We start from the raw sequence: 21,188 nt of genomic DNA, 5'->3' as shown, positions 1-21,188 counted from the left end.
GACCGCTGCTTTGTGATACATGCAGTCAGCCCCGTAACATTTCTCCCCAGACTATTTACGCGCCGCTGCCCCCGATGTTAGTGAAGTCAACTGGCATAATGTTGGGTCACTTCAGACTGTTCATTCCCCCGCTGCCGCCGGCTCTGCCTCCTCCCTGTCCCTGATGTGCGGTCGCCGGTGTAATAAGTCACTGTCCCCAGGTCACCCGGCTCCCCCTGTCCCTGATCTGCCGGAGGATGGTGCCAGCGCGTGCGCACACGGAGGATCCCGCACCGCAGGAGCTGAAGACGGGATCGCAGAGGACCTTCTCCTTCACACTGCAACGCCGAAAAGGTAAGTGTACATGAATTGCTGCTTAACAAAGCTATATAGCGCATCAAACTGCTGCAATATATAGTGATAAGTAACAATTTAGTTTTCACTTTCTACATGAATAGACTCCTTAGATAGCAGCTACTATTAGATCTCGTTGGGCGTGGAGCTATTAATGCTGCCTTGCATCGGGGGACCTGATCCTCATAGTAACTGTAGGGTGGTGTATTTAGTGGTCATGTCTGTGTGTATGACATTCCCCTCACTGTTATATTATGTAGCAGGGCTCCTCACAGTGACTGTTGGGGGGAGGTGGCTATGCCCATTACATTATGTAGCAGGGATCCTCATAGTAACTGTATGAAGGGGTATTCAGTGGTCATGTCTGTGTGTATGACATTCCCCTCACCGTTAATGTGTGGCAGGGCTCCAGTAACTGTAGGAAGAGGTGCTAAGTGATAATGTTTCTGTGAATTACTTTCCACTCCCCCTATGTGTAGCTGGGCTCCTCATAGTGACTATAATATAGCACCAAAATAACTAATTAAAAATATCTCACATTATAATATATAAAGTCTGTTTAACAAAAATGAACATAATTGCATTCTGCGTGACACTGTTTTGCATGGATTGTTTTTATTAGGTATAGAAAGTTTTACCAATGACTGTATAAATAAAGATATACAAATGACACAATACACAGTGACTAATACACAGCAATATTAATATATGGAATAAAAATCTTTATACATATATAAGACCGGTTCTCAGCTTTTCATGTTGGCACCCCGCTGGCTCTCTGAATTATTTAGTGCGCTAGATAAATCCTTTCTGACTGCTGACTTGTGGATCAGGACTGCTGGGGAGCTGGCAGAGGACGTGGCAGATGAAATTCAGGTGAGGGTATCTTTAACCATTTCGGCACCAGGCGGCATTTCATGTGGGAGAGGGTAACAGGTCAGAGTGGTGAATACACAGACAAATAGGCAGATGGAAGATATCTGTGATAATACACACGAGGTGCCGCAACTAATCAGACATTAGTTTTCATTCCCTAAACTGTTATAGAGACTGACGAGAGGAATGCACAGTGCTGGGCTACAAGCCAACAATATAACATACCATTACACTATTTAGTGATATATATATATATATATATATATATATATATATATTACCCCATATATTACCACTCCTGCGGAACACATCACCTTAAACCAGCTCACTGATGGCACTGTATTGTCTCACCTGCTGATTGATGGCACCATGTTATGTCACCAAGTTATTGCTGGCACCGTATTATCTCACCAGCTCATTGCTGGTGCCGTTTAATGGGCCTGATTCACTATGGATTGCGGCTGCGATTACACACGCAGTCTCACTGCGATAGTATGCTAATCCATTGTGATCGCTATGCCATCGCAGCACTCAGGGCCGTAACTAGGGTAGTGCGACCAGTGCCATGGCACAGGGCACCGCAGGGCAGGTGGCACTGTTGGGGGCCTGTGAATTTTCCTGTTTATTATCATTCTCACTTGTAGCTTCCTCTTCTTTTATCCCCAGCATCTCATGGCCTCTCCTATCTCTTCCCTATGAGGCCATGGCCCTTTTTCAGGTGCACTAGCTTATGTCCCTATTTTAAAAATTCAGACTGGACCTGGGCGATTAGATGGCAATAATGTGCCCACTCATTTCTGTGGCTACTGCAGCCGCTGTTGTTCAGCTCATGTCCTAGTATTACAAATTAATGTGAAAGAGATACCGGGACCAACATAGTAAAATCCATGAACAGGCTCCGTGAATGTATGTGTGAATGTGTAGAGGCGATTGTAGGTGTCCACATCATAAAATGAGACCCTGCCGTTGTCGTAGTCTAAAAACGTCCCCACTCTTTGTATCCTCATGGGTTCATGTGCTCCATTGTCATTCAGTAATCCAGGCTCCCTCGGCCCTGGATACTGGGAAAACGTGATGGGTTCAGGAGTGGCAGAGAGAGCAAAATAACCTTCATTCGTTGCCCTAATGGCCCATATTCCAACCTCAGGGCCCTCGCGCTGGCCTCCTGTCCGCCTCACAGACTGATTGGCTATCCCCAGAGACCAGAAATTCCCGTTCTGCTCCAGGATTTCCGTCTCCCAGTAGTGCGTTCCCGAGCAAATGGGAGTTTGAGTAAGTACGCAAGGCTCCGTGTCAAACCTCTCCGGCGATTGGAAGTCTTGCTGAGCCACATCGCTGGTTGTGATGTTACGGCCGTCCGGAGAGACGAGCAGGCCGCAGTAAGCGGTGAGAGGATCAAACAACATTGAGTCTGAAGGGATTACAGTAAAACAAAGTGATTACATAAAGTGATCATCAAACGGAGGAGAGAACACACAAATAAATATGATGAATGAACACATTCTGTTATGGTGATGTCAGGTATGGGGGCCAAGGGCACGATGACCAACAGACATGAAGAACAAGCACAATATACACAGCTACAAACAGAAATGAGAGTATAAAAACATAGAAGAATCATATACAGAAATAAAGGAAGATATTTAGGTAAAAAGACACAGAGAAGCCAGTAGAAACTGATTTTCATACAGTACATACCCTTTCTAACAGAAACTTTCCTCCATTCTAGACAGAAAGAAAAAAATAATGAAATGACATTTGTGGTAATACCATCTACATGAGGCCTAGCAATTCACAAAGGAATTAGATATTTATTAAACAAAATTTGCAGGACATCCCCCGAAAACACCAGTTTTGGGCAAATACCTACAAATATTATACATCGCCTCCATTTCCGAACACGGGGCCTGATTCAGAGACGGACGCCCTGAAAGAGCGCTCGCTCTGAATCAGGGCGGGTTTTTTTTTTTTTTTTGTGCTGCCTCCTGGCCGCTCACATCCTGGGCGGCCAGGATGATGGTCGCGATGGTCAAGACCATCGCGACCATCGGGCTTGCGACGAGACCCTTGTGGTAGGGTCTCGTGGCCGCAAGCCCCAGAGAGCTTCTGGCTCTAATAGAGCCGGAAGCTCTCTCACTGACATCACTGGTGATGTCAGTGGGACCGCCCACAAACGGCAAGCGTTCCCTCGGGAACGCCTCCGTTTGGGCAGCCACCCCCCCAGCCCGCCCACCAAACGGGGCGAGCTGTCACTCAACATCGACAGCTCGCCCCCTTTGGTGCGAGACCTGGAGTGACGGATTGCCCGTTGCTAGCCGGGTCTCGCGCATGCGCAGCTATTGCGGGCGGCCAGGATGATGTTCGCGATGGTCAAGACCATCGCGACCATCAGGCTTGCGACGAGACCCTTGTGGTAGGGTCTCGTGGCCGTAAGCCCCAGAGAGCTTCTGGCTCTAATAGAGCCGGAAGCTCTCTCACTGACATCACTGGTGATGTCAGTGGGACCGCCCACAAACGGCAAGCGTTCCCTCGGGAACGCCTCCGTTTGGGCAGCCACCCCCCCAGCCCGCCCACCAAACGGGGCGAGCTGTCACTCAACATCGACAGCTCGCCCCCTTTGGTGCGAGACCCGGAGTGACGGATTGCCCGTTGCTAGCCGGGTCTCGCGCATGCGCAGCTATTGCGGGCGGCCAGGATGATGATCGCGATGGTCAAGACCATCGCGACCATCAGGCTTGCGACGAGACCCTTGTGGTAGGGTCTCGTGGCCGCAAGCCCCAGAGAGCTTCTGGCTCTAATAGAGCCGGAAGCTCTCTCACTGACATCACTGGTGATGTCAGTGGGGCCGCCCACAAACGGCAAGCGTTCCCTCGGGAACGCCTCCGTTTGGGCAGCCACCCCCCCAGCCCGCCCACCAAACGGGGCGAGCTGTCACTCAACATCGACAGCTCGCCCCCTTTGGTGCGAGACCCGGAGTGACGGATTGCCCGTTGCTAGCCGGGTCTCGCGCATGCACAGCTATTGCGGGCGGCCAGGATGATGATCGCGATGGTCAAGACCATCGCGACCATCAGGCTTGCGACGAGACCCTTGTGGTAGGGTCTCGTGGCCGCAAGCCCCAGAGAGATTCTGGCTCTAATAGAGCCAGAAGCTCTCTCACTGACATCACTGGTGATGTCAGTGGGGCCGCCCACAAACGGCAGGCGTTCGCTTGGGAACGCCTCCGTTTGTGAAGCCACCCCCCCTGCCACGCCTACAAAATGGGGCGAGCTGTCGATCAACATCGACAGCCGCCCCTTTTGTAGTGAGCCACGGAGCAAGAGATTTTCTCTCTCGCTCCGGGGCTTGCGCACGTGCAGTGCGGCCGCTGCACGTGCGCAGAGCACACCATCGACCCGCTCACGAGCACTGAAGCGCTTGTGAACGGGACTGAATCAGGCCCACGGTCCCTCCATTTTTCTGACCGCAATGCAGCCCCCATAAGCTTCGGATCCCTCTCAGTTGGCCCACGATGACGCCTGGGCCATGCACAGTAGACGCGGGGGGACCGGAAGCACACCGATAGTGTAAGCTATCTCCCGGGAAGAGCACAATGCTAAATTCTTGTAAAAATTTACATTTCATGTTGTGAATTTAGGTGACAATAATTTATCACATCCGCATTAAAAATGTGATAAATAGGAACAGGAACGTTTCAAGAGAGAAGGGGGGGCCGTGTGCAGTCTCGGGGCCCCCTCCTCTCTCTCCGGCAGCCGGCAGCGCACCGAGGACCTGATCCAGACCCGTTCACTCGTTGCCGGGCGATTGTTGCTCAGTGCGCATGCGTAAGCCAGTCACTGCGATGGGGAATCGTGCGCTCGTAGCACAAAGCCAGAGCGCTGCTTTGAGTGGCAGATAGTGCCGTCTGTGGGTGGTTACAACTGCGATCCGTAATGGATCCGGGCTAAGCTGTGAATCCGAAAGAAATCGCAACTGCGCAAGAACTAGCGTTCGCCTCTGAATCAAGCCCACTGTGCAATAATCTGACCCAGCAGCCGAAATTCATCTACTCAGCCCGGTAATAGCCTCGCCTTGTATATAATATATCACTGACAGGCCACGCGGCACAATGTATACACAAATGACCTTTCCTATTAAATATCAGACATATTACATTGCTAATATAGAGATGTATTAACCATTGATCATTAGCTATTAATCAGTAGATTCAGGGTGAACTCAAATATTCGCATTTATTAGTGCTTGCAGAGCAGTGGCGGGGGCCTGACCAGCGCACACGCTGACATTACCGTTATTAGTGCTGTGCTATTAATCCCAATCTTACAGTTATTTTATGTTGTTCCGGCAGAGACACTCACCAATTTCACGTCTCAGGCGCTCTGAAAATAGAACACAAACAACAACATGCTTTAGGTAGAGAACCCCAGTCAGAGTGTAGCAAATATAGGCCACGTGCGTGTCACTACTTGTGGCTCCGAGTAATAACGTGGCCCCAGGAAATAGAGGTTGCAGCGGCTGTCCCGCCACACCCTGGGGCTGAGAGATATACAGTATTGGAGTCTTATGATTGTTATCGCGGCAGAGTGTGAGAATGATGCGGTAAACCCCCCTCCCCACCCTGGCATTTATCAGGTTTACTAATATGTCAGATTTTCAGGTGGGGGGGGGCTACTCCGTGACCTCATAACTCAGTACACTCAGAGAGAAGGCAGAACGCAGGAGGCCTTTTATTGGAGTGCGTCCAGGGCCACTGATGATTAATATTTAACGCGCAGCCTTTATTGGTTACACTTTAAAATGTCACAGGATTCAATTTTTTATATGGTTAAACTGCAAAATAAAAAAAGATAAGTGTATAGAGTAGGAAAAGGGGGTTTGTTAAACAGCTGTGTGTATAATGCCCATAATATTCCTATAAAGTATAATTATACCCATACGCTTGTATACCGGATAATCCGTCATTCAGAACGGTTCAGTGACACCATATCCAGGCTTCCAGCATGCTGCAAAGTGATCCTAATGCATTTGTTATTGGCGCTAAATTACAATGACCCCCGAAGCAGGAAGTAAAATTATCAGAAATGCGATCGCTTTATATCTTACTGATCACCGAGAGGGGCGCCTATCGGGGTCCGCGTACAGGCGTCTATGAACGGTACAATCCCCTGAGACAATAATCCTTATTACCTGATATGCAGCGATAAGGATTCTTAATTTTCGAAGGCAAATCTTCATACATATGCCCCAGACTCTCGTGAGGACCCTCTCTGTCTATGACGGAGTTGTTAGGGGCATATTTATCAATTATCTTTATTCATGGCAATAAGAAAGTAACATTCGCCATTATGTATCAGAAAACACATGCAGGGACAGAATGAGTCCATCCTTGTAATGTGTTAGGAGTGAAGTCATGTCATTAGTGGTCACTCTTCAATCGGGACCCTGTAGCGTTACTGCACATGCGTAGTCTGTCGAACATACATGTGCGGCGGCTATTACTGGGGAGGGTTCTGGCTGAACCATCTATAGGTAAGGAGAAGGTTAGGGTGAAGACTAGGGTTAGAAAAAAAAAAAACATGTGTCGACTATTTATTTATCGACCTTTAGACCCAGTCGACCATCTTCCATGTCGACCTTTTGTCCCTGTCGACCTATTGTCTGCTTAACATCTGGGGCCAAATGTAATAGAGTGAGAGTTTAGCAAATGTGAGTTTAGCAGTAATCTCTCACACTTTTTAAACTCGGCCAATGTAATAGAGTCCGAGAACATGGAAACTCGCCTGTTTTTATACTAATAAACTCTCGATTTAAACTCTCATCCAGATCTTTTCCCATTTTCAAGATAAAACTCGACCAATGTGAAAGATTACTGCTAAACTCTCACATTTTCTAAACTCTCACCCTATTACACTTGGCCCCTGGTGTCTATCTAGACACTGTCGACCTTTTAACTGTCTATCAATAGTCCGGAACACCCTGGTCGCTGTGTTGGATAAGGCAGTGCACGATGTAACGCCCCAATCAGCGTCCAGTGTTAGTGTTCCATGATGTTAGTAGGCCAGGCAGCGGCCAGCAATAGTCTCTCCAATAGACAGTAGTCAGTGAGAATAATAGTGAGCAAGAAACAGCAGCAGTTGTTCAAAAGACTTTGAATGCGTTTCACCGTTCCTGACGGCTTTTTCATGAAGCATGTGTATAATCTTAAGCTAGATACACACTTGTTGATATGTCGTTCAGTCAGTCGACTACCAATATATTGGTAGCAGTCGGGTGGGTGTGTATACCCAATATGTCTGTGAACGACGTAGTTCACAGATATATCAGGTCGGCCCTGCAGCACAGCCGATGCCGATATATCATGCAGATATATATCAGTACATCTGCCTGAGTGTATGGGCGACCTGCTGATCGCACGTACATTTGCTGCTGGAACCATCGGCACTGACATCACATCGACATTGACATCACATCGACACTGACATCACATCGACACTGACATCACATCGACACTGACCTCACAACGGGCAGGGCAATTTTGAAATGCCCGTCTTGTTGTGATGTTCGGCCAGACATATCAAGCAGCCGATTGGTAAGTGTATATAGCTTACCATATCAGCCTCTCAGTCAGCGCGACGTGTACCGAGCATTAGTCTGCAAATGTAGAGAGCAAAGCGACCTATGCTGACTGGCTGTACATATACTTTTAACAATTATAAGTAACTTTCTTACATTAAGATTCAAATAATTCTTCTTTTTCCTTACACGTAGGTATTTAAGATTATATGTATGAAATAATTGTAACGTCCCTGCGATCAGACGCAATGACACTGCACTCACCTTTATTATTCATGCAGGATAATGTGTACAGTGTGCTGATATCACATACGGAGTAATATCACCTGAACACTATACACTATTATATTGTACAGCAGGATGTGCCTTTATTTCTGTATTGTGTGTATAGTGTCATTCTGTAGCTCAGTGTTCTATGGACCTCATTCAGACCCGCTCGCAAGCGGGTCAATGGTGAGGGCCTGCGCACGTGCAGCGCTCGCACTGCGCGTGCGCAAACCCCGGAGCGAGTGACAAATGCACTCACACCGGGGCTCACTATAAAAGGGGCAGCTGTCGATGTTGATCGACAGCTCGCCCCGTTTTGTAGGCGGGGTGGCCGGACAAACGGAGGCGTTCCTGAAGGAACGCCTGCCGTTACAGGCGGCCCTACTGACATCACCAGTGATCAGGATCAGAGCAGGAAGCTACCTGGGGCTTGCGGTAGACGAGACCCTACCGCAAGGGTCTCGTCGCAAGCCCCGATGGTCGCGATGGTCTCGACCATTGCGACCATCACCTAGTCACTCGCTAAAGCTGTGGGTGGTAACCCACAGCTTAGCGAGCGGCCAGGAGGCCGCCTTTCAAAAGAAAAGCGGCCGCCCTCATTCAGAGCGAGTGCTCGCATTTTGCGAGCGGCTCTGAATGAGGTCCTATGTCCAGAGATCATTGTACATTTAAAGCTGCATCTGGAGGCAGCCGCTATTGCAGATCTGAGCGCTGAGTCCGTAGACGTAGCATCAGATAAACATCGGGCAGCCATCAGCCTAAGCTGACGCAGAATGGCCGCCAGAACGCCCTTGCCGGGATCAGGAAATCTGCAGCTCCTCAGACAATGGATCGGCGGAGCTCTCTGTACACTGAATACAAGAAGACGGCCGAGGAGAACTGCTGAGCTGCTCCCACACTATGAGACCCAGCGGAGCATCCAGCCGTCCAGTCTCCACCTCTCCTCAGCACTGAACGGCGAGCAGTGAGGGGTCACACCACAGCATGAGTGTGGGGATAGCAGGAGTATATATATATATAGAGAGAGAGAAAGGGGGGTATATACATGTACATATACTGTATGTGAACACTTTCCCCCGCCCCCTACAAATCCTGTGTTTGCCTCTATGCAGGTCCTGCTGAGTAAGCTGAGACTTAACGGAACTGGACAGCCAGGTGCAGACACTGGGCTCGACAGGCCTCCAAAATAGGGGCCACCGTTTTGGAGAACAGTTCCGGTCACCGCCCCCCAAACACTGCAGGATGTCAATCGTGCTGCGGCTAAGGGGAGTCTGCGAGCGAGCATGCCGGACCCATTTGTGTACATGTGCAGGACGGATCCTGCCTCTGCGCAGACCCAGAACCATCGGATTTGTACGCAAACCATCGAATTTACGTATGTCCCTGAATCAGACCCTAAAAGAGTATAATCAACTTATAATGTGCCACTGTGACCTATATAGTTCGTGGCACATCCCTGAGTGGTTAACGAGGACGCTGTGACATTGACCATTAGGATACAATTATGCAGCACGCTGACAAGGTACCGGTTAACCATTGTGAGGGATACCCCACATTATTATCTGCCCCCACACAACCATTGTTTTATTCTAAGGGGTCTAGTTACTAAGCAGTGTTAGGAGACAGAGTGAAAAGTGATAAGGTACCAGCCAATCAGATCCCAACTGTCATTTTTCAAACACAGCCTGTGAGATGACAGTTGGGAGCTGATTGGCTGGCACCTTATCACTTTTCACTCTGTCTCCTAACACTGCTTAGTAAATAGGCCCCTAAGACTGATAACTGGCAAGCATAAACCAATACCTGCCCAGCATGACTACATTATACATACACAGGCTAATCAGTATAACTATACTTTCCATGCAATATTGCGGATACCGGGCGCTCGCCTTTTCCTACGTTATACACTTCCTCACTTTTTATTTTGCGGTTTTACTATATTCCAATTAAAAATAACTAGGGTCCTATTTAACAATTAATATTCAAGGGATATCACACCATTTTCACAGGGTACCCTCAAATATTAAATATCCCCCCCCCCCCGAATGTATTTACAGGGGACGGCGGCAAATATTAGAGATATCACATGCGACCCCCATTTCCGATCGCAAAAAGCAGCCCCATTGAAACCTACAGGTGCGGCTTTCTTGCCGAATAGATCAAGCTCTGGAATGTGAAGCGGCGATAAGAAACCGTGGGCTACAGTGGCGGCTCCAGAGGTGGGGCTGCAGCACGGTCCAAAATTCAAATAGGGGAGCCACACCAACTGCCAGTGATGTTAGGCAGCATTTGGGGTGACAGTTGGTGTGACTCCCCTATTTGAATTGTGGACTGTGCTGCAACCCCACCTCTGGAACCGCCACTGATGGGGTATATTTACTAAAGTCCGGGTTTCCAAAAGTGCAGAAGTTGTCCATAGCAACCAAACAGATTCTAGATATTTTCTAGATAAATGATAAGTAGAATCTGATTGGTTGCTATGGGCAACTTCTCGACTTTTGTAAACCCTGCACTTTAGTACAGTAAATATACCCCTATAACTATCGTGTGTGGAACCCAATAATTCATAAATATGCCCTTTAATCTTGTGACATTATTTAAGCCACAGGTTCTCAAACTCGGTCCTCGGGACCCCGAACAGTGCATGTTTTCCAGATCTCCTCACAGAATCACAAGTGAAATAATTATCTCCACTTGTGGATCTTTTAAAATGTGTCAGTGAGTAATGACTGCACCTGTGCACCTGCTGGGTGACATGGAAAACATGACCTGTGTGGGGTCCTGAGGGCCGAGTTTGAGAACCAGTGATTTAAACATAACCAATAAAGGATATGTGTTAGATATTAATCACCGAAGGGCCTGGATGCACTCCAATAAAATGCCTCCTGCGTTCTGCTTTGTGTCTATGTTCCCTCTCCCTGGGCGCAGCCTGCACAGGATAAACACTGACACCCATTTCCTTACTGATCCCACTTGACTAGTTATTGGAATGTGCAGGTTCCAGCTGAACACAGTAATATGAGGAAGGGGAGATGGACCATCTGCAGACACAGAGATCCTCCATATATGTTATACTACACTCTCAGCCATGTAGATTTCCTAGGCAGCTATGTACTTACAAAATGTAGGCCAGGCAGTGAGGACTAAGCAGGACTAGGCAAAAAAGTTGCCATACCCCCATTCTGCTCTGCTCTGTTCTGTCCCGGCTCCCAACACATCAGACCAGGGGTAGGCAACCTGTGGCACTCCAGCTGCTGTGGAACTAAACATCCCAGCATGCCCTGCCATAGTTTTAGCAGGGTTGGGTATGAAATCCTGACTGTTGGGATGCCACTGGTCAGAATACCGGCAGCGGCATGCCGATAGCCAGGATCCCGAAACCCATAGGAACGAACGGTAAGTGCTTTCCTAACCCCTACCCTAACCCTCCCCGGTGCCTAACCCTTACCTCCCCTCCCCTCCCCCCCAGTGCCTAAACCTAACCTCTCTCCCCACATGCTAATCCTAACACTCCCCCCCCCCCCCGTGCCTAACCCTTCCTCTAGTGCGTAACCCCGCACCCACTAACCCTGCCAGGATGCCTACGGGCGAGATACTGGTGCCGGTATTTAGACCATCGGCATCCCGCACGCCGGATTGCCGACTACATCCCATATTAGCGTGCCCTAACAGCAAAACATGCTGGGAGGTGTAGTTCCACTGCAGCTGGAGTGCTACAGGTTGCCTACCCCTGCATTAGACCATGTGAGAGAGGTGGTATGCAGAGACGGGAGAGCTGGAGTGACACAGCTTAGCCCAGTAATGACTACATTGTGGTTATCATATAGAAGAGGTTCTTGGCAGCAATGGGAGGATGATGTATTGCTTGATGGAGTCTATGTAAAAAACGCTGGCATAATACGCTCCCGAAAAAAGATGCATTTTGTGTAGTGTCTCAAGATGTGTCCAACTCTGCTAGGTTAGCATAAAGTATGTTCCACCAGGAGAGGGCAGTAGTATGTGCACCAGTATTACACCAGGAGAGGGCAGTAGTATGTGCACCAGTATTACACCAGGAGAGGGCAGTAGTATGTGCACCAGTATTACACCAGGAGAGGGCAGTAGTATGTGCACCAGTATTACACCAGGAGAGATAAGTAGCATATGTGTCAGGTCTACACCAGGAGAGGGCAGTAGTATGTGTCAGGTCTACACCAGGAGAGAAAAGTAGCATATGTGTCAGGTCTACACCAGGAGAGGGCAGTAGTATGTGCACCAGTATTACACCAGGAGAGAACAGTAGCATATATGTCAGGTCTACACCAGGAGAGGGCAGTAGTATGTGTCAGGTCTACACCAGGAGAGAAAAGTAGCATATGTGTCAGGTCTACACCAGGAGAGGGCAGTAGTATGTGTCAGGTCTACACCAGGAGAGAAAAGTAGCATATGTGTCAGGTCTACACCAGGAGAGGGCAGTAGTATGTGCACCAGTATTACACCAGGAGAGAACAGTAGCATATATGTCAGGTCTACACCAGGAGAGGGCAGTAGTATGTGCACCAGTATTACACCAGGAGAGGGCAGCAGTATGTGCACCAGTATTACACCAGGAGAGATAAATAGCATATGTGTCAGGTCTACACCAGGAGAGGGCAGTACTATGTGCACCAGTATTACACCAGGAGAGGGCAGTAGTATGTGCACCAGTATTACACCAGGAGAGGGCAGCAGTATGTGCACCAGTATTACACCAGGAGAGATAAGTAGCATATGTGTCAGGTCTACACCAGGAGAGGGCAGCAGTATGTGCACCAGTATTACACCAGGAGAGATAAGTAGCATATGTGTCAGGTCTACACCAGGAGAGGGCAGTAGTATGTGCACCAGTATTACACCAGGAGAGATAAGTAGCATATGTGTCAGGTCTACACCAGGAGAGGGCAGTAGTATGTGCACCAGTATTACACCAGGAGAGATAAGTAGCATATGTGTCAGGTCTACACCAGGAGAGGGCAGTAGTATGTGCACCAGTATTACACCAGGAGAGGGCAGCAGTATGTGCACCAGTATTACACCAGGAGAGATAAATAGCATATGTGTCAGGTCTACACCAGGAGAGGGCAGTACTATGTGCACCAGTATTACACCAGGAGAGGGCAGTAGTATGTGCACCAGTATTACACCAGGAGAGGGCAGCAGTATGTGCACCAGTATTACACCAGGAGAGATAAGTAGCATATGTGTCAGGTCTACACCAGGAGAGGGCAGTAGTATGTGCACCAGTATTACACCAGGAGAGATAAGTAGCATATGTGTCAGGTCTACACCAGGAGAGGGCAGTAGTATGTGCACCAGTATTACACCAGGAGAGATAAGTAGCATATGTGTCAGGTCTACACCAGGAGAGGGCAGTAGTATGTGTCAGGTCTACACCAGGAGAGAAAAGTAGCATATGTGTCAGGTCTACACCAGGAGAGGGCAGTAGTATGTGCACCAGTATTACACCAGGAGAGATAAGTAGCATATGTGTCAGGTCTACACCAGGAGAGGGCAGTAGTATGTGCACCAGTATTACACCAGGAGAGATAAGTAGCATATGTGTCAGGTCTACACCAGGAGAGGGCAGTAGTATGTGTCAGGTCTACACCAGGAGAGAAAAGTAGCATATGTGTCAGGTCTACACCAGGAGAGGGCAGTAGTATGTGCACCAGTATTACACCAGGAGAGAACAGTAGCATATATGTCAGGTCTACACCAGGAGAGGGCAGTAGTATGTGCACCAGTATTACACCAGGAGAGGGCAGCAGTATGTGCACCAGTATTACACCAGGAGAGAAAAGTAGCATATGTGTCAGGTCTACACCAGGAGAGGGCAGTAGTATGTGCACCAGTATTACACCAGGAGAGAACAGTAGCATATATGTCAGGTCTACACCAGGAGAGGGCAGTAGTATGTGCACCAGTATTACACCAGGAGAGGGCAGCAGTATGTGCACCAGTATTACACCAGGAGAGATAAATAGCATATGTGTCAGGTCTACACCAGGAGAGGGCAGTACTATGTGCACCAGTATTACACCAGGAGAGGGCAGTAGTATGTGCACCAGTATTACACCAGGAGAGGGCAGCAGTATGTGCACCAGTATTACACCAGGAGAGAACAGTAGCATATGTGTCAGGTCTACACCAGGAGAGGGCAGTACTATGTGCACCAGTATTACACCAGGAGAGAACAGTAGCATATGTGTCAGGTCTACACCAGGAGAGGGCAGTAGTATGTGCACCAGTATTACGCCAGGAGAGAACAGTAGCATATGTGTCAGGTCTACACCAGGAGAGGGCAGTACTATGTGCACCAGTATTACACCAGGAGAGGGCAGTAGTATGTGCACCAGTATTACACCAGGAGAGGGCAGTAGTATGTGCACCAGTATTACACCAGGAGAGAACAGTAGCCTATCTGTCAGGTCTACACCAGGAGAGGGCAGTAGTATGTGCACCAGTATTACACCAGGAGAGAACAGTAGTATATGTGCCTGGGATACACCAGGGGAGAATGATAGTATGTGCACCAGTATTACACCAGGAGAGAACAGTAGCATATGTGTCAGGTCTACACCAGGAGAAAATAGTGGTCTCTGCGCCAGGATTATGCCAGGAGAAAACAGTATATGCGCCAAGTTGACGTTAGAATAAAACAGTAACATACTGTATGTGCCTGGTGTATGCCAGTAGATGTGGTTTGACAGCAGGGGCGTATCTTCCTATTGTCCGCACTTGCCGGGGGCACTGGCGCCGCCCACGGTCTGTTCGGTCTGTCAAAAATCTGCTGCTGCTGATCTCTCAGTCAAAAGCATCTGCCCTGGACAACGAGGCAGGGGAGGTGGGTGTGGGTGAATGCCTCCCGTACATCCACAGAAACGCCGAGGAAAGTCTCGCTGCATACACGTAAGCTGGAGTTTGAGACGGCATTCGCAATGTCTCTGTGATTGCAAGGTCCTGAGTAGACCCCTGCGATCCATGGGCGTTCCCAGCTAGAGTCTGGGAAGTGGTCGAGCGTTTGCAAAAATAAGCTGGTCTGTGGGCGTGTGATGGCACGTTCAGAGGTGTGTCTGCGACACGACCGCCCTCCCAATCGCAGTCTCTGAGGCCAGTTTCAGCTAGAAAGCTGATTGGTATTCTGCTGCCCAGGACTTACTCGAGGAGACGATGTGCGTCCGATGGTGGTGTGTTCTCAAGCGCAACCGGATCCGCACTCAACGCAGACAGGGGAAGTAGGTGTAGCTGCATTTTCTCAGTCCGTCGCACACTATCTCAGGCGGGGAATTTGTTAGCGGTCATTAGCATATTTTTGCCCATAACTTGCCAGCGCAGTCGCGGCTGCGAATGCAATGGCGCACATCTCTGAATCGGGCCAATCATTTTGTAAGAAAAGCATAAGAGTCTGTCTGTGTCTGGGCAGTGTTAATAGTAAATACTAAAGTTGAATATACCAAATAAAATACAAATAACTATAAATGCAAGATATACAACCTCCAGGGGCATTTTCCTGAACACGCCCCTTACGCTTGTACTACCGCTAAGGTTAAGGAGTCATAAGCGCAAGATGCATCCGAATCTCATTGCGGATTGATGCGGAGCACTTCTCTGTGCTAATACCCTACATGGAACCCTCTGCGATTTCTGCATTCGATTTTATGTTCGATTTAGCTCACCTCAAATCGAATCAAATCAAATGTAAAAATCCCACATTTACTGAAATTCAAATTTGGAAGCCTTTTCTAAATCAAATTCGATTTGGTTTGATTTTGAACAGTGATTTTGTTGTGTTGATTTTGCATGCCCATGTCCAACTCAAACACAAAATCGAACACAAAATCCCAAAAATAATAGACCTGCTTCATGCTGGAGTTTTAGCCTGAGCAGGCGTGAATTACACAGATGCATGCACAGATCACTGAGATCCGTGCATGCTTCTGTGCGTATAAAAAGTTGTTGAGTGGGATTCAGTTTTATGTTTGATTTGATGTTGGGTTTTGCCTTCAGTAAATCTCCGAAGGATAAATCGAATGCAAATTGAATGTGAATTCACCCAAAACCGAACATTAGTAAAATATACCCCCCGAGTCAGGGCAGGCTCTAGGGGTGTTCGACCTGAGCGGTCACACAGGGACGCCACCCATAGAGGGCACACCCCTCCCCAACATCCCGATTTCAGCGGGACATTAGTGGCCCGCGGGTGGTTAAGTCGGGAGGTTTGGGACCCCCACCGCCGCAGCTGTGCGACGATGCCGGACCCCGGCGACTATGAATGGATGCTGCGCGCATGCGCGCGGCATCAATTCAGTGACGGGAGAGGGCTGGGGGAAGCCCAGCTAGTGAGGCTCCCCCCAACCTGACGTTATTTGGAGGCGATACGCCTCCTAATAACGGCACGTAGGGGGCGTGGCCTATGGTAATTAGGCCACGCTCCCATTTTCGGTCAAGCCCGGCTTCGCTGGTATAGGGTGCAGTAGTGGTGATGCACAGCAGGGCAGAGCATTGAGGGGCGGAGCATGGCCTGGGTAACCAATCAGCTTCCTGACTGCACTGAGGGCCTGATTCAGAGCCGGACGCTCTGAACGAGCGCCCGATTCTGAATCAGGGCGTTTTTTGTTTTTTTGTTGCGGTCTCTTGGCCGCTCGCATAGCTGTGGGTTACCACCCACAGCTTATGCGAGCGGCCATGATGATGGTCGCGATGGTCAAGACCATCGCGACCATCGGGCTTGCGACGAGACCCTTGCGGTAGGGTCTCGTTGCCGCAAGCCCCAGAGTGCTTTTGGCTCTAACAGAGCCGAAAGCACTCCCACTGACATCACTTGTGATGTCAGTGGGGCTGGCCCCAGACGGTAGGCGTTCCCATGGGAACGCCTCCATCTGGGCAGCCACGCCCCCGGCCCGCCCACCAAAGGGGGCGTGCTGTCACTCAACATCGATAGCACGCCCCCTTTGCCCGTCGCTATCCGTGTCTCGCACATTGCCACCATCGACCTGCTTGCGAGCGCTTAGCGCTCGCGAGCGGGTCTCAATCAGGCCCTGACTATGATAACCTCCCTTGTGTAATTGGTGCAGAAGGATCGTTCATGTTTATTACATAGTGTCATTTAGCTTTGTCAGCACAGAAGCACTAAGGTGTAACCTGTACTATGCTCTGCGCTGCTTCTGTACTGAAGGTGACAACTGTACACAAACACCTGCAGATTACAGGGATTACTGGCTGCCGGATGTCATTTTATTGCTCTATAATTTAGCAGTATAACTAGAAAAGCCACAAAACTCTGCACCGTCCAGCCGTAACGGGACTGAACCAGCGCAAACATTCCCCAATATAAAGTGTCTGCATAACTCAGGCCAGGGCCCTCGACAGTTCCCGGCCTGGCCACTCCCCGTGTCCGCATCAGAAATTTAGGACTGTCATCAGGTAATGACCTGTTAGTGGTGCTTAATCCTCCACTCAGCCAATGAAAGATGATTATTCAGACGCAGCAATCCCGACTCTGTCCTCGTCCCTCCCGGAGAACGGAGGCGACACGCAATGACCAGGTACACGCCCGCCTCCATGTCAATCATGCTGCGGCTCGGGGGGGGGGGTCTGCGAACGAGATTACAGGACCCATTCTGCACCGGCACAGACCCCTATACATCAGAGATGGGCATTCGTCCGCGGATGAACGTACATCTCTGAATCAGACCCACTGTTGGCATTCATCATTAAGGGGTGTATTCAATTGTGTGAGATAAAGTACCAACCAATCAGCTCCAAGAACACATTTTGCTTCTGTCTACTCATTGTTTGTGCTTCTGTCATTCACTCTGCAGTTTCCTTTCCTGATACCATTAGTTGGGTTCAGTTTCTCCGGCTGTAACCAGCCCATAGGAGGGGTTAGCGCCGTTGCTAAGGCCGATAACTCTGTGGGATGCAATGGCTGCTCCCAGCTGGGAGAATAATAGGCGGCTGCACACTGAGCCTTTCATACAGTATAATAAGAAGGCTTCTTGCAGGCTGCTCGTAGGTAGCTGGGCAGCTTTATAGACGTACTCGCCATACTGCAATCTGCGGGGCCTGTAATAGTTCTGGGTGCTGTACACAAAGACTTGGCAGAAGTCAGGTGACGTAATACAGCTCAGAGGTTTAGGTTGTGATATCTGGAATTAGGATAACTAACATCGGTACAAAAGCATTGATGGTAGAAATCCATCACCCTCTCACCATCATCCGCTTCTCACCCTAGCAAGCAGGAGAAGGGGAGTGACGCAGGCCCTGATTCTGAGCCGGACGCTCTGACAGAGCGCTCGCTCTGAATCAGGGCCGGTCTTTTTTTTTTTTTTTTAGAACGGCCTCCTTGCCGCTCGCATAGCTGTGGGTGACCACCCACAGCTATAGCGAGCGGCCAGGAAGATGGTCGCGATGGTCAAGACCATCGCGACCCTCGGGCTTGCGACGAGACCCTTGTGGTAGGGTCTCGTTGCCGCAAGCCCCAGAGAGATTTCGGCTCTAACAGATCCGGAATCTCTCCACTGACATCACTTGTGATGTCAGTGGGGCCGGCCCCAAACGGTAGGCGTTCACATGGGAACGCCTCCGTTTGGGCAGGCACCCCCCCGGCCCGCCCACCAAAGGGGGCGTGTTGTCACTCAACATCGACAGCACGCCCTCTTTGGTACGGTTTGCCCGTCGCTATCCTGGTCTCTCGCATGCGCTCTGGGCCACCATCGACCCGGTTGCGAGCGCTCAGCGCTTGCGACCGGGTCTGAATCAGGCCCACTGTATCCCGGTTAGACTGGCAATGTGGAACTTGTATCCCAACGCCCACTTCCAGCTTATCGCTAACATGTAGGAGCACCAGGGCAGTAACTAGCTGTGTGTGAGCAGTGCTGCCGTCTAGGGTGCAGGATCCTGGAGCTGGCACCATTGCTGCGCCCACAGCTCCTGCCTTTGGCTTGCAGGGAGCCAGTAGAGCTCATACAGGAGAGTCACCTAATGGTAGCGCTGTATGCAATATGGCGAGTATACGGAACTGCATGTGGTGGGCATAGGGGGCAGGTGAGTCTGATAGAAATATAGGATCACCCCAGGGATAAGCGTGCCATTAATTCACTATAACATGAGTATATTTACATAGTACTGACCTATTACACAGCGCTCTACAGACCATTTTATATCACATCAGTACCTTAGTGACACATTGGCATTTCCCTGTAGCAACGAGCTCTACAGCTAAATAATGTGAATCAAAGATAAAAGTTGCTAGAGTCGGAATTTCTAGTGGTCTCGCGGCTCGCCCTGGGACCTGGGAGGTTTATGGATCAACACAGTTGGAAGTTAGAGAAGGTTGTGACTCTCTATGGCAGATATTCTGATAGAGTAGTAATATAAAGCTGCAGGTATATATAATGCTTGTTGTTTATTGCACACATGCTTAGTGTTTGTGTTATTTGCCTGTTTTATAAGCTGTTGCCCCCTGTTACTGCTGGCCTGGTGCTGATGACTCCGGCCTAGGTCACCGCCGAGGTCACAGTGTTAGGGAGAGTATAGAAATGGTCATTATGGGCGTTACTATGGGATCTATTTACTAAGCAGTGTTAGGAGACAGATTGAAAAGTGATAAGTTACCAGCCAATCAGCTCCCAACTGTCATTTTTCAAACACAACCTGTGAGATGGCAGTTAGGAGCTGATTGGCTGGCACCTTTTCACTTTTCGTTCTGTCTCCTAACATTGCTTAGTAAATAGACCCCTATATGTGTTTAGCACATACACATCTATAAATATTCGTATTTGATGTTTTTATGTGAGGATAACAAGCTCGAATTAATGAGCCCCAGCCGGGCCAGGCGATGAGACAAGTCCCTTGAGAATAACATACATGAACACATTTAAGGATAAATATCCCAACAAGGGAGTGTAACTAGGTCCTAGCAATGAAACAAGTCCCCTGAGAATAACACACATAAACGTATTTAAGGATAAATATCCCAAGAAGGGAGTAGAGTCACCGAGACTGACAGAGGAACACTCACCTATATAGTCATCTTTATTCATTAGTTGTTTCACTGCAATGACAAATAAAAAATAAAAATTAACAAATTCATAATAGCATCTAGATCAGTGGTCTCCAACCTGTAGCTCGCGGCCTTCATTTTGGTAGCTCACCTAGCTGCAGTACTGCCGAGTCAACTAGGAGTTAGTGACCTCTGACGTGTGCTCCCCCGTGGCATCGATGCCATGGGCGGAGCCACAGGGAAGCACGTCAGGTAATTGCTGCAGCCTCTACAGCAATCACCTGACGTGCTTCCCAGTGGTTCCACGGACGGCGGCTACACTATGGCGGAGCAGCGACTCCCTCCCAGCCCTGCCGGAAAATCACACAGCGGCCCTGCCTAGATCTTTTGCTCCTCTACTACACGTACCTCCTTGGAGCCGGTATTTAACAATGAAATGCGCCTGTGCTTAAATTTTATTTACAAACTGCAAAAATATCACTGTAGTAATTAGATGCATTTTTATTTTCTATAAAACATTTTTTTTTTCTTTCATTTTCATTAAATTACCTTCAATTGTTCGGTTATTAGCCAGATTTTTTTTTCTAGAATTTTAATAGCTCTTCAGGAGGTTTCAGTTTTCTAAAGTAGCTCACACCTCAATTAACGTTGGAGACCACTTATCTAGATATTCACTGTCTTAGTACTGCGGTCTGCGGCTATCTGCTGGCCAGACCTGTGTCTCACGGGATTTCCAAGTGTCCTCTACAAACAGCCATTATAATTTATTAGGGTCTTTTTAACCAAATGTCCCACACCTAATCCTAGATGGTTGCTGCTGTCACACACTGTTCTGCCAGCGCTCTCTCCTGAGGGGGCGCACCCACTTTCGAGCATGTCCTTTTCTAGATACAGTGCATTACGCCAGCTGCCCTATCATTTCTCCGGCATAATCAGATTTCAGAGTTTAGTTGGTACCAATTCGAAAGGGATCTTTCCATTATAACTACAGACAAACCTGGGTAATATGAGCCACTGTGTAGTCTCCTTTTGTTTAAGATATAAGAAAGTAAAATAACTAAGCTGGCATTACAAAAAAACAAAAAACAATAAATAAAATGCAAGGAGGCTAAATACC

At 48.8% G+C, this 21,188-nt stretch overlaps 1 protein-coding gene across 1 annotated transcript in view; it reads right to left on the bottom strand.

Moving 5' to 3' along the window:
- Positions 1-945: 945 nt before the first annotated feature.
- LOC148543476 (butyrophilin subfamily 1 member A1-like) overlaps positions 946-21,188 on the bottom strand; it is a 45,157-nt gene continuing 24,914 nt past the window's right edge. The window contains exons 5-8 of the mRNA XM_088451601.1: positions 20,090-20,122; positions 5,568-5,588; positions 2,908-2,934; positions 946-2,620 (exon numbers count right to left, since the gene is read on the bottom strand). Coding sequence (XP_088307727.1) covers positions 2,037-2,620; positions 2,908-2,934; positions 5,568-5,588; positions 20,090-20,122 — 665 coding nt within the window. The 3' untranslated portion in view covers positions 946-2,036. The remainder of the gene's footprint in view (positions 2,621-2,907; positions 2,935-5,567; positions 5,589-20,089; positions 20,123-21,188) is intronic.

Source organism: Taudactylus pleione, unplaced genomic scaffold (assembly GCF_031769625.1).
Source record: "Taudactylus pleione unplaced genomic scaffold, aTauple2 ptg000001l, whole genome shotgun sequence".
NCBI classification, from domain to species: domain Eukaryota; kingdom Metazoa; phylum Chordata; class Amphibia; order Anura; family Myobatrachidae; genus Taudactylus; species Taudactylus pleione.
This window is presented reverse-complemented; position numbering and strand designations above follow the sequence as displayed.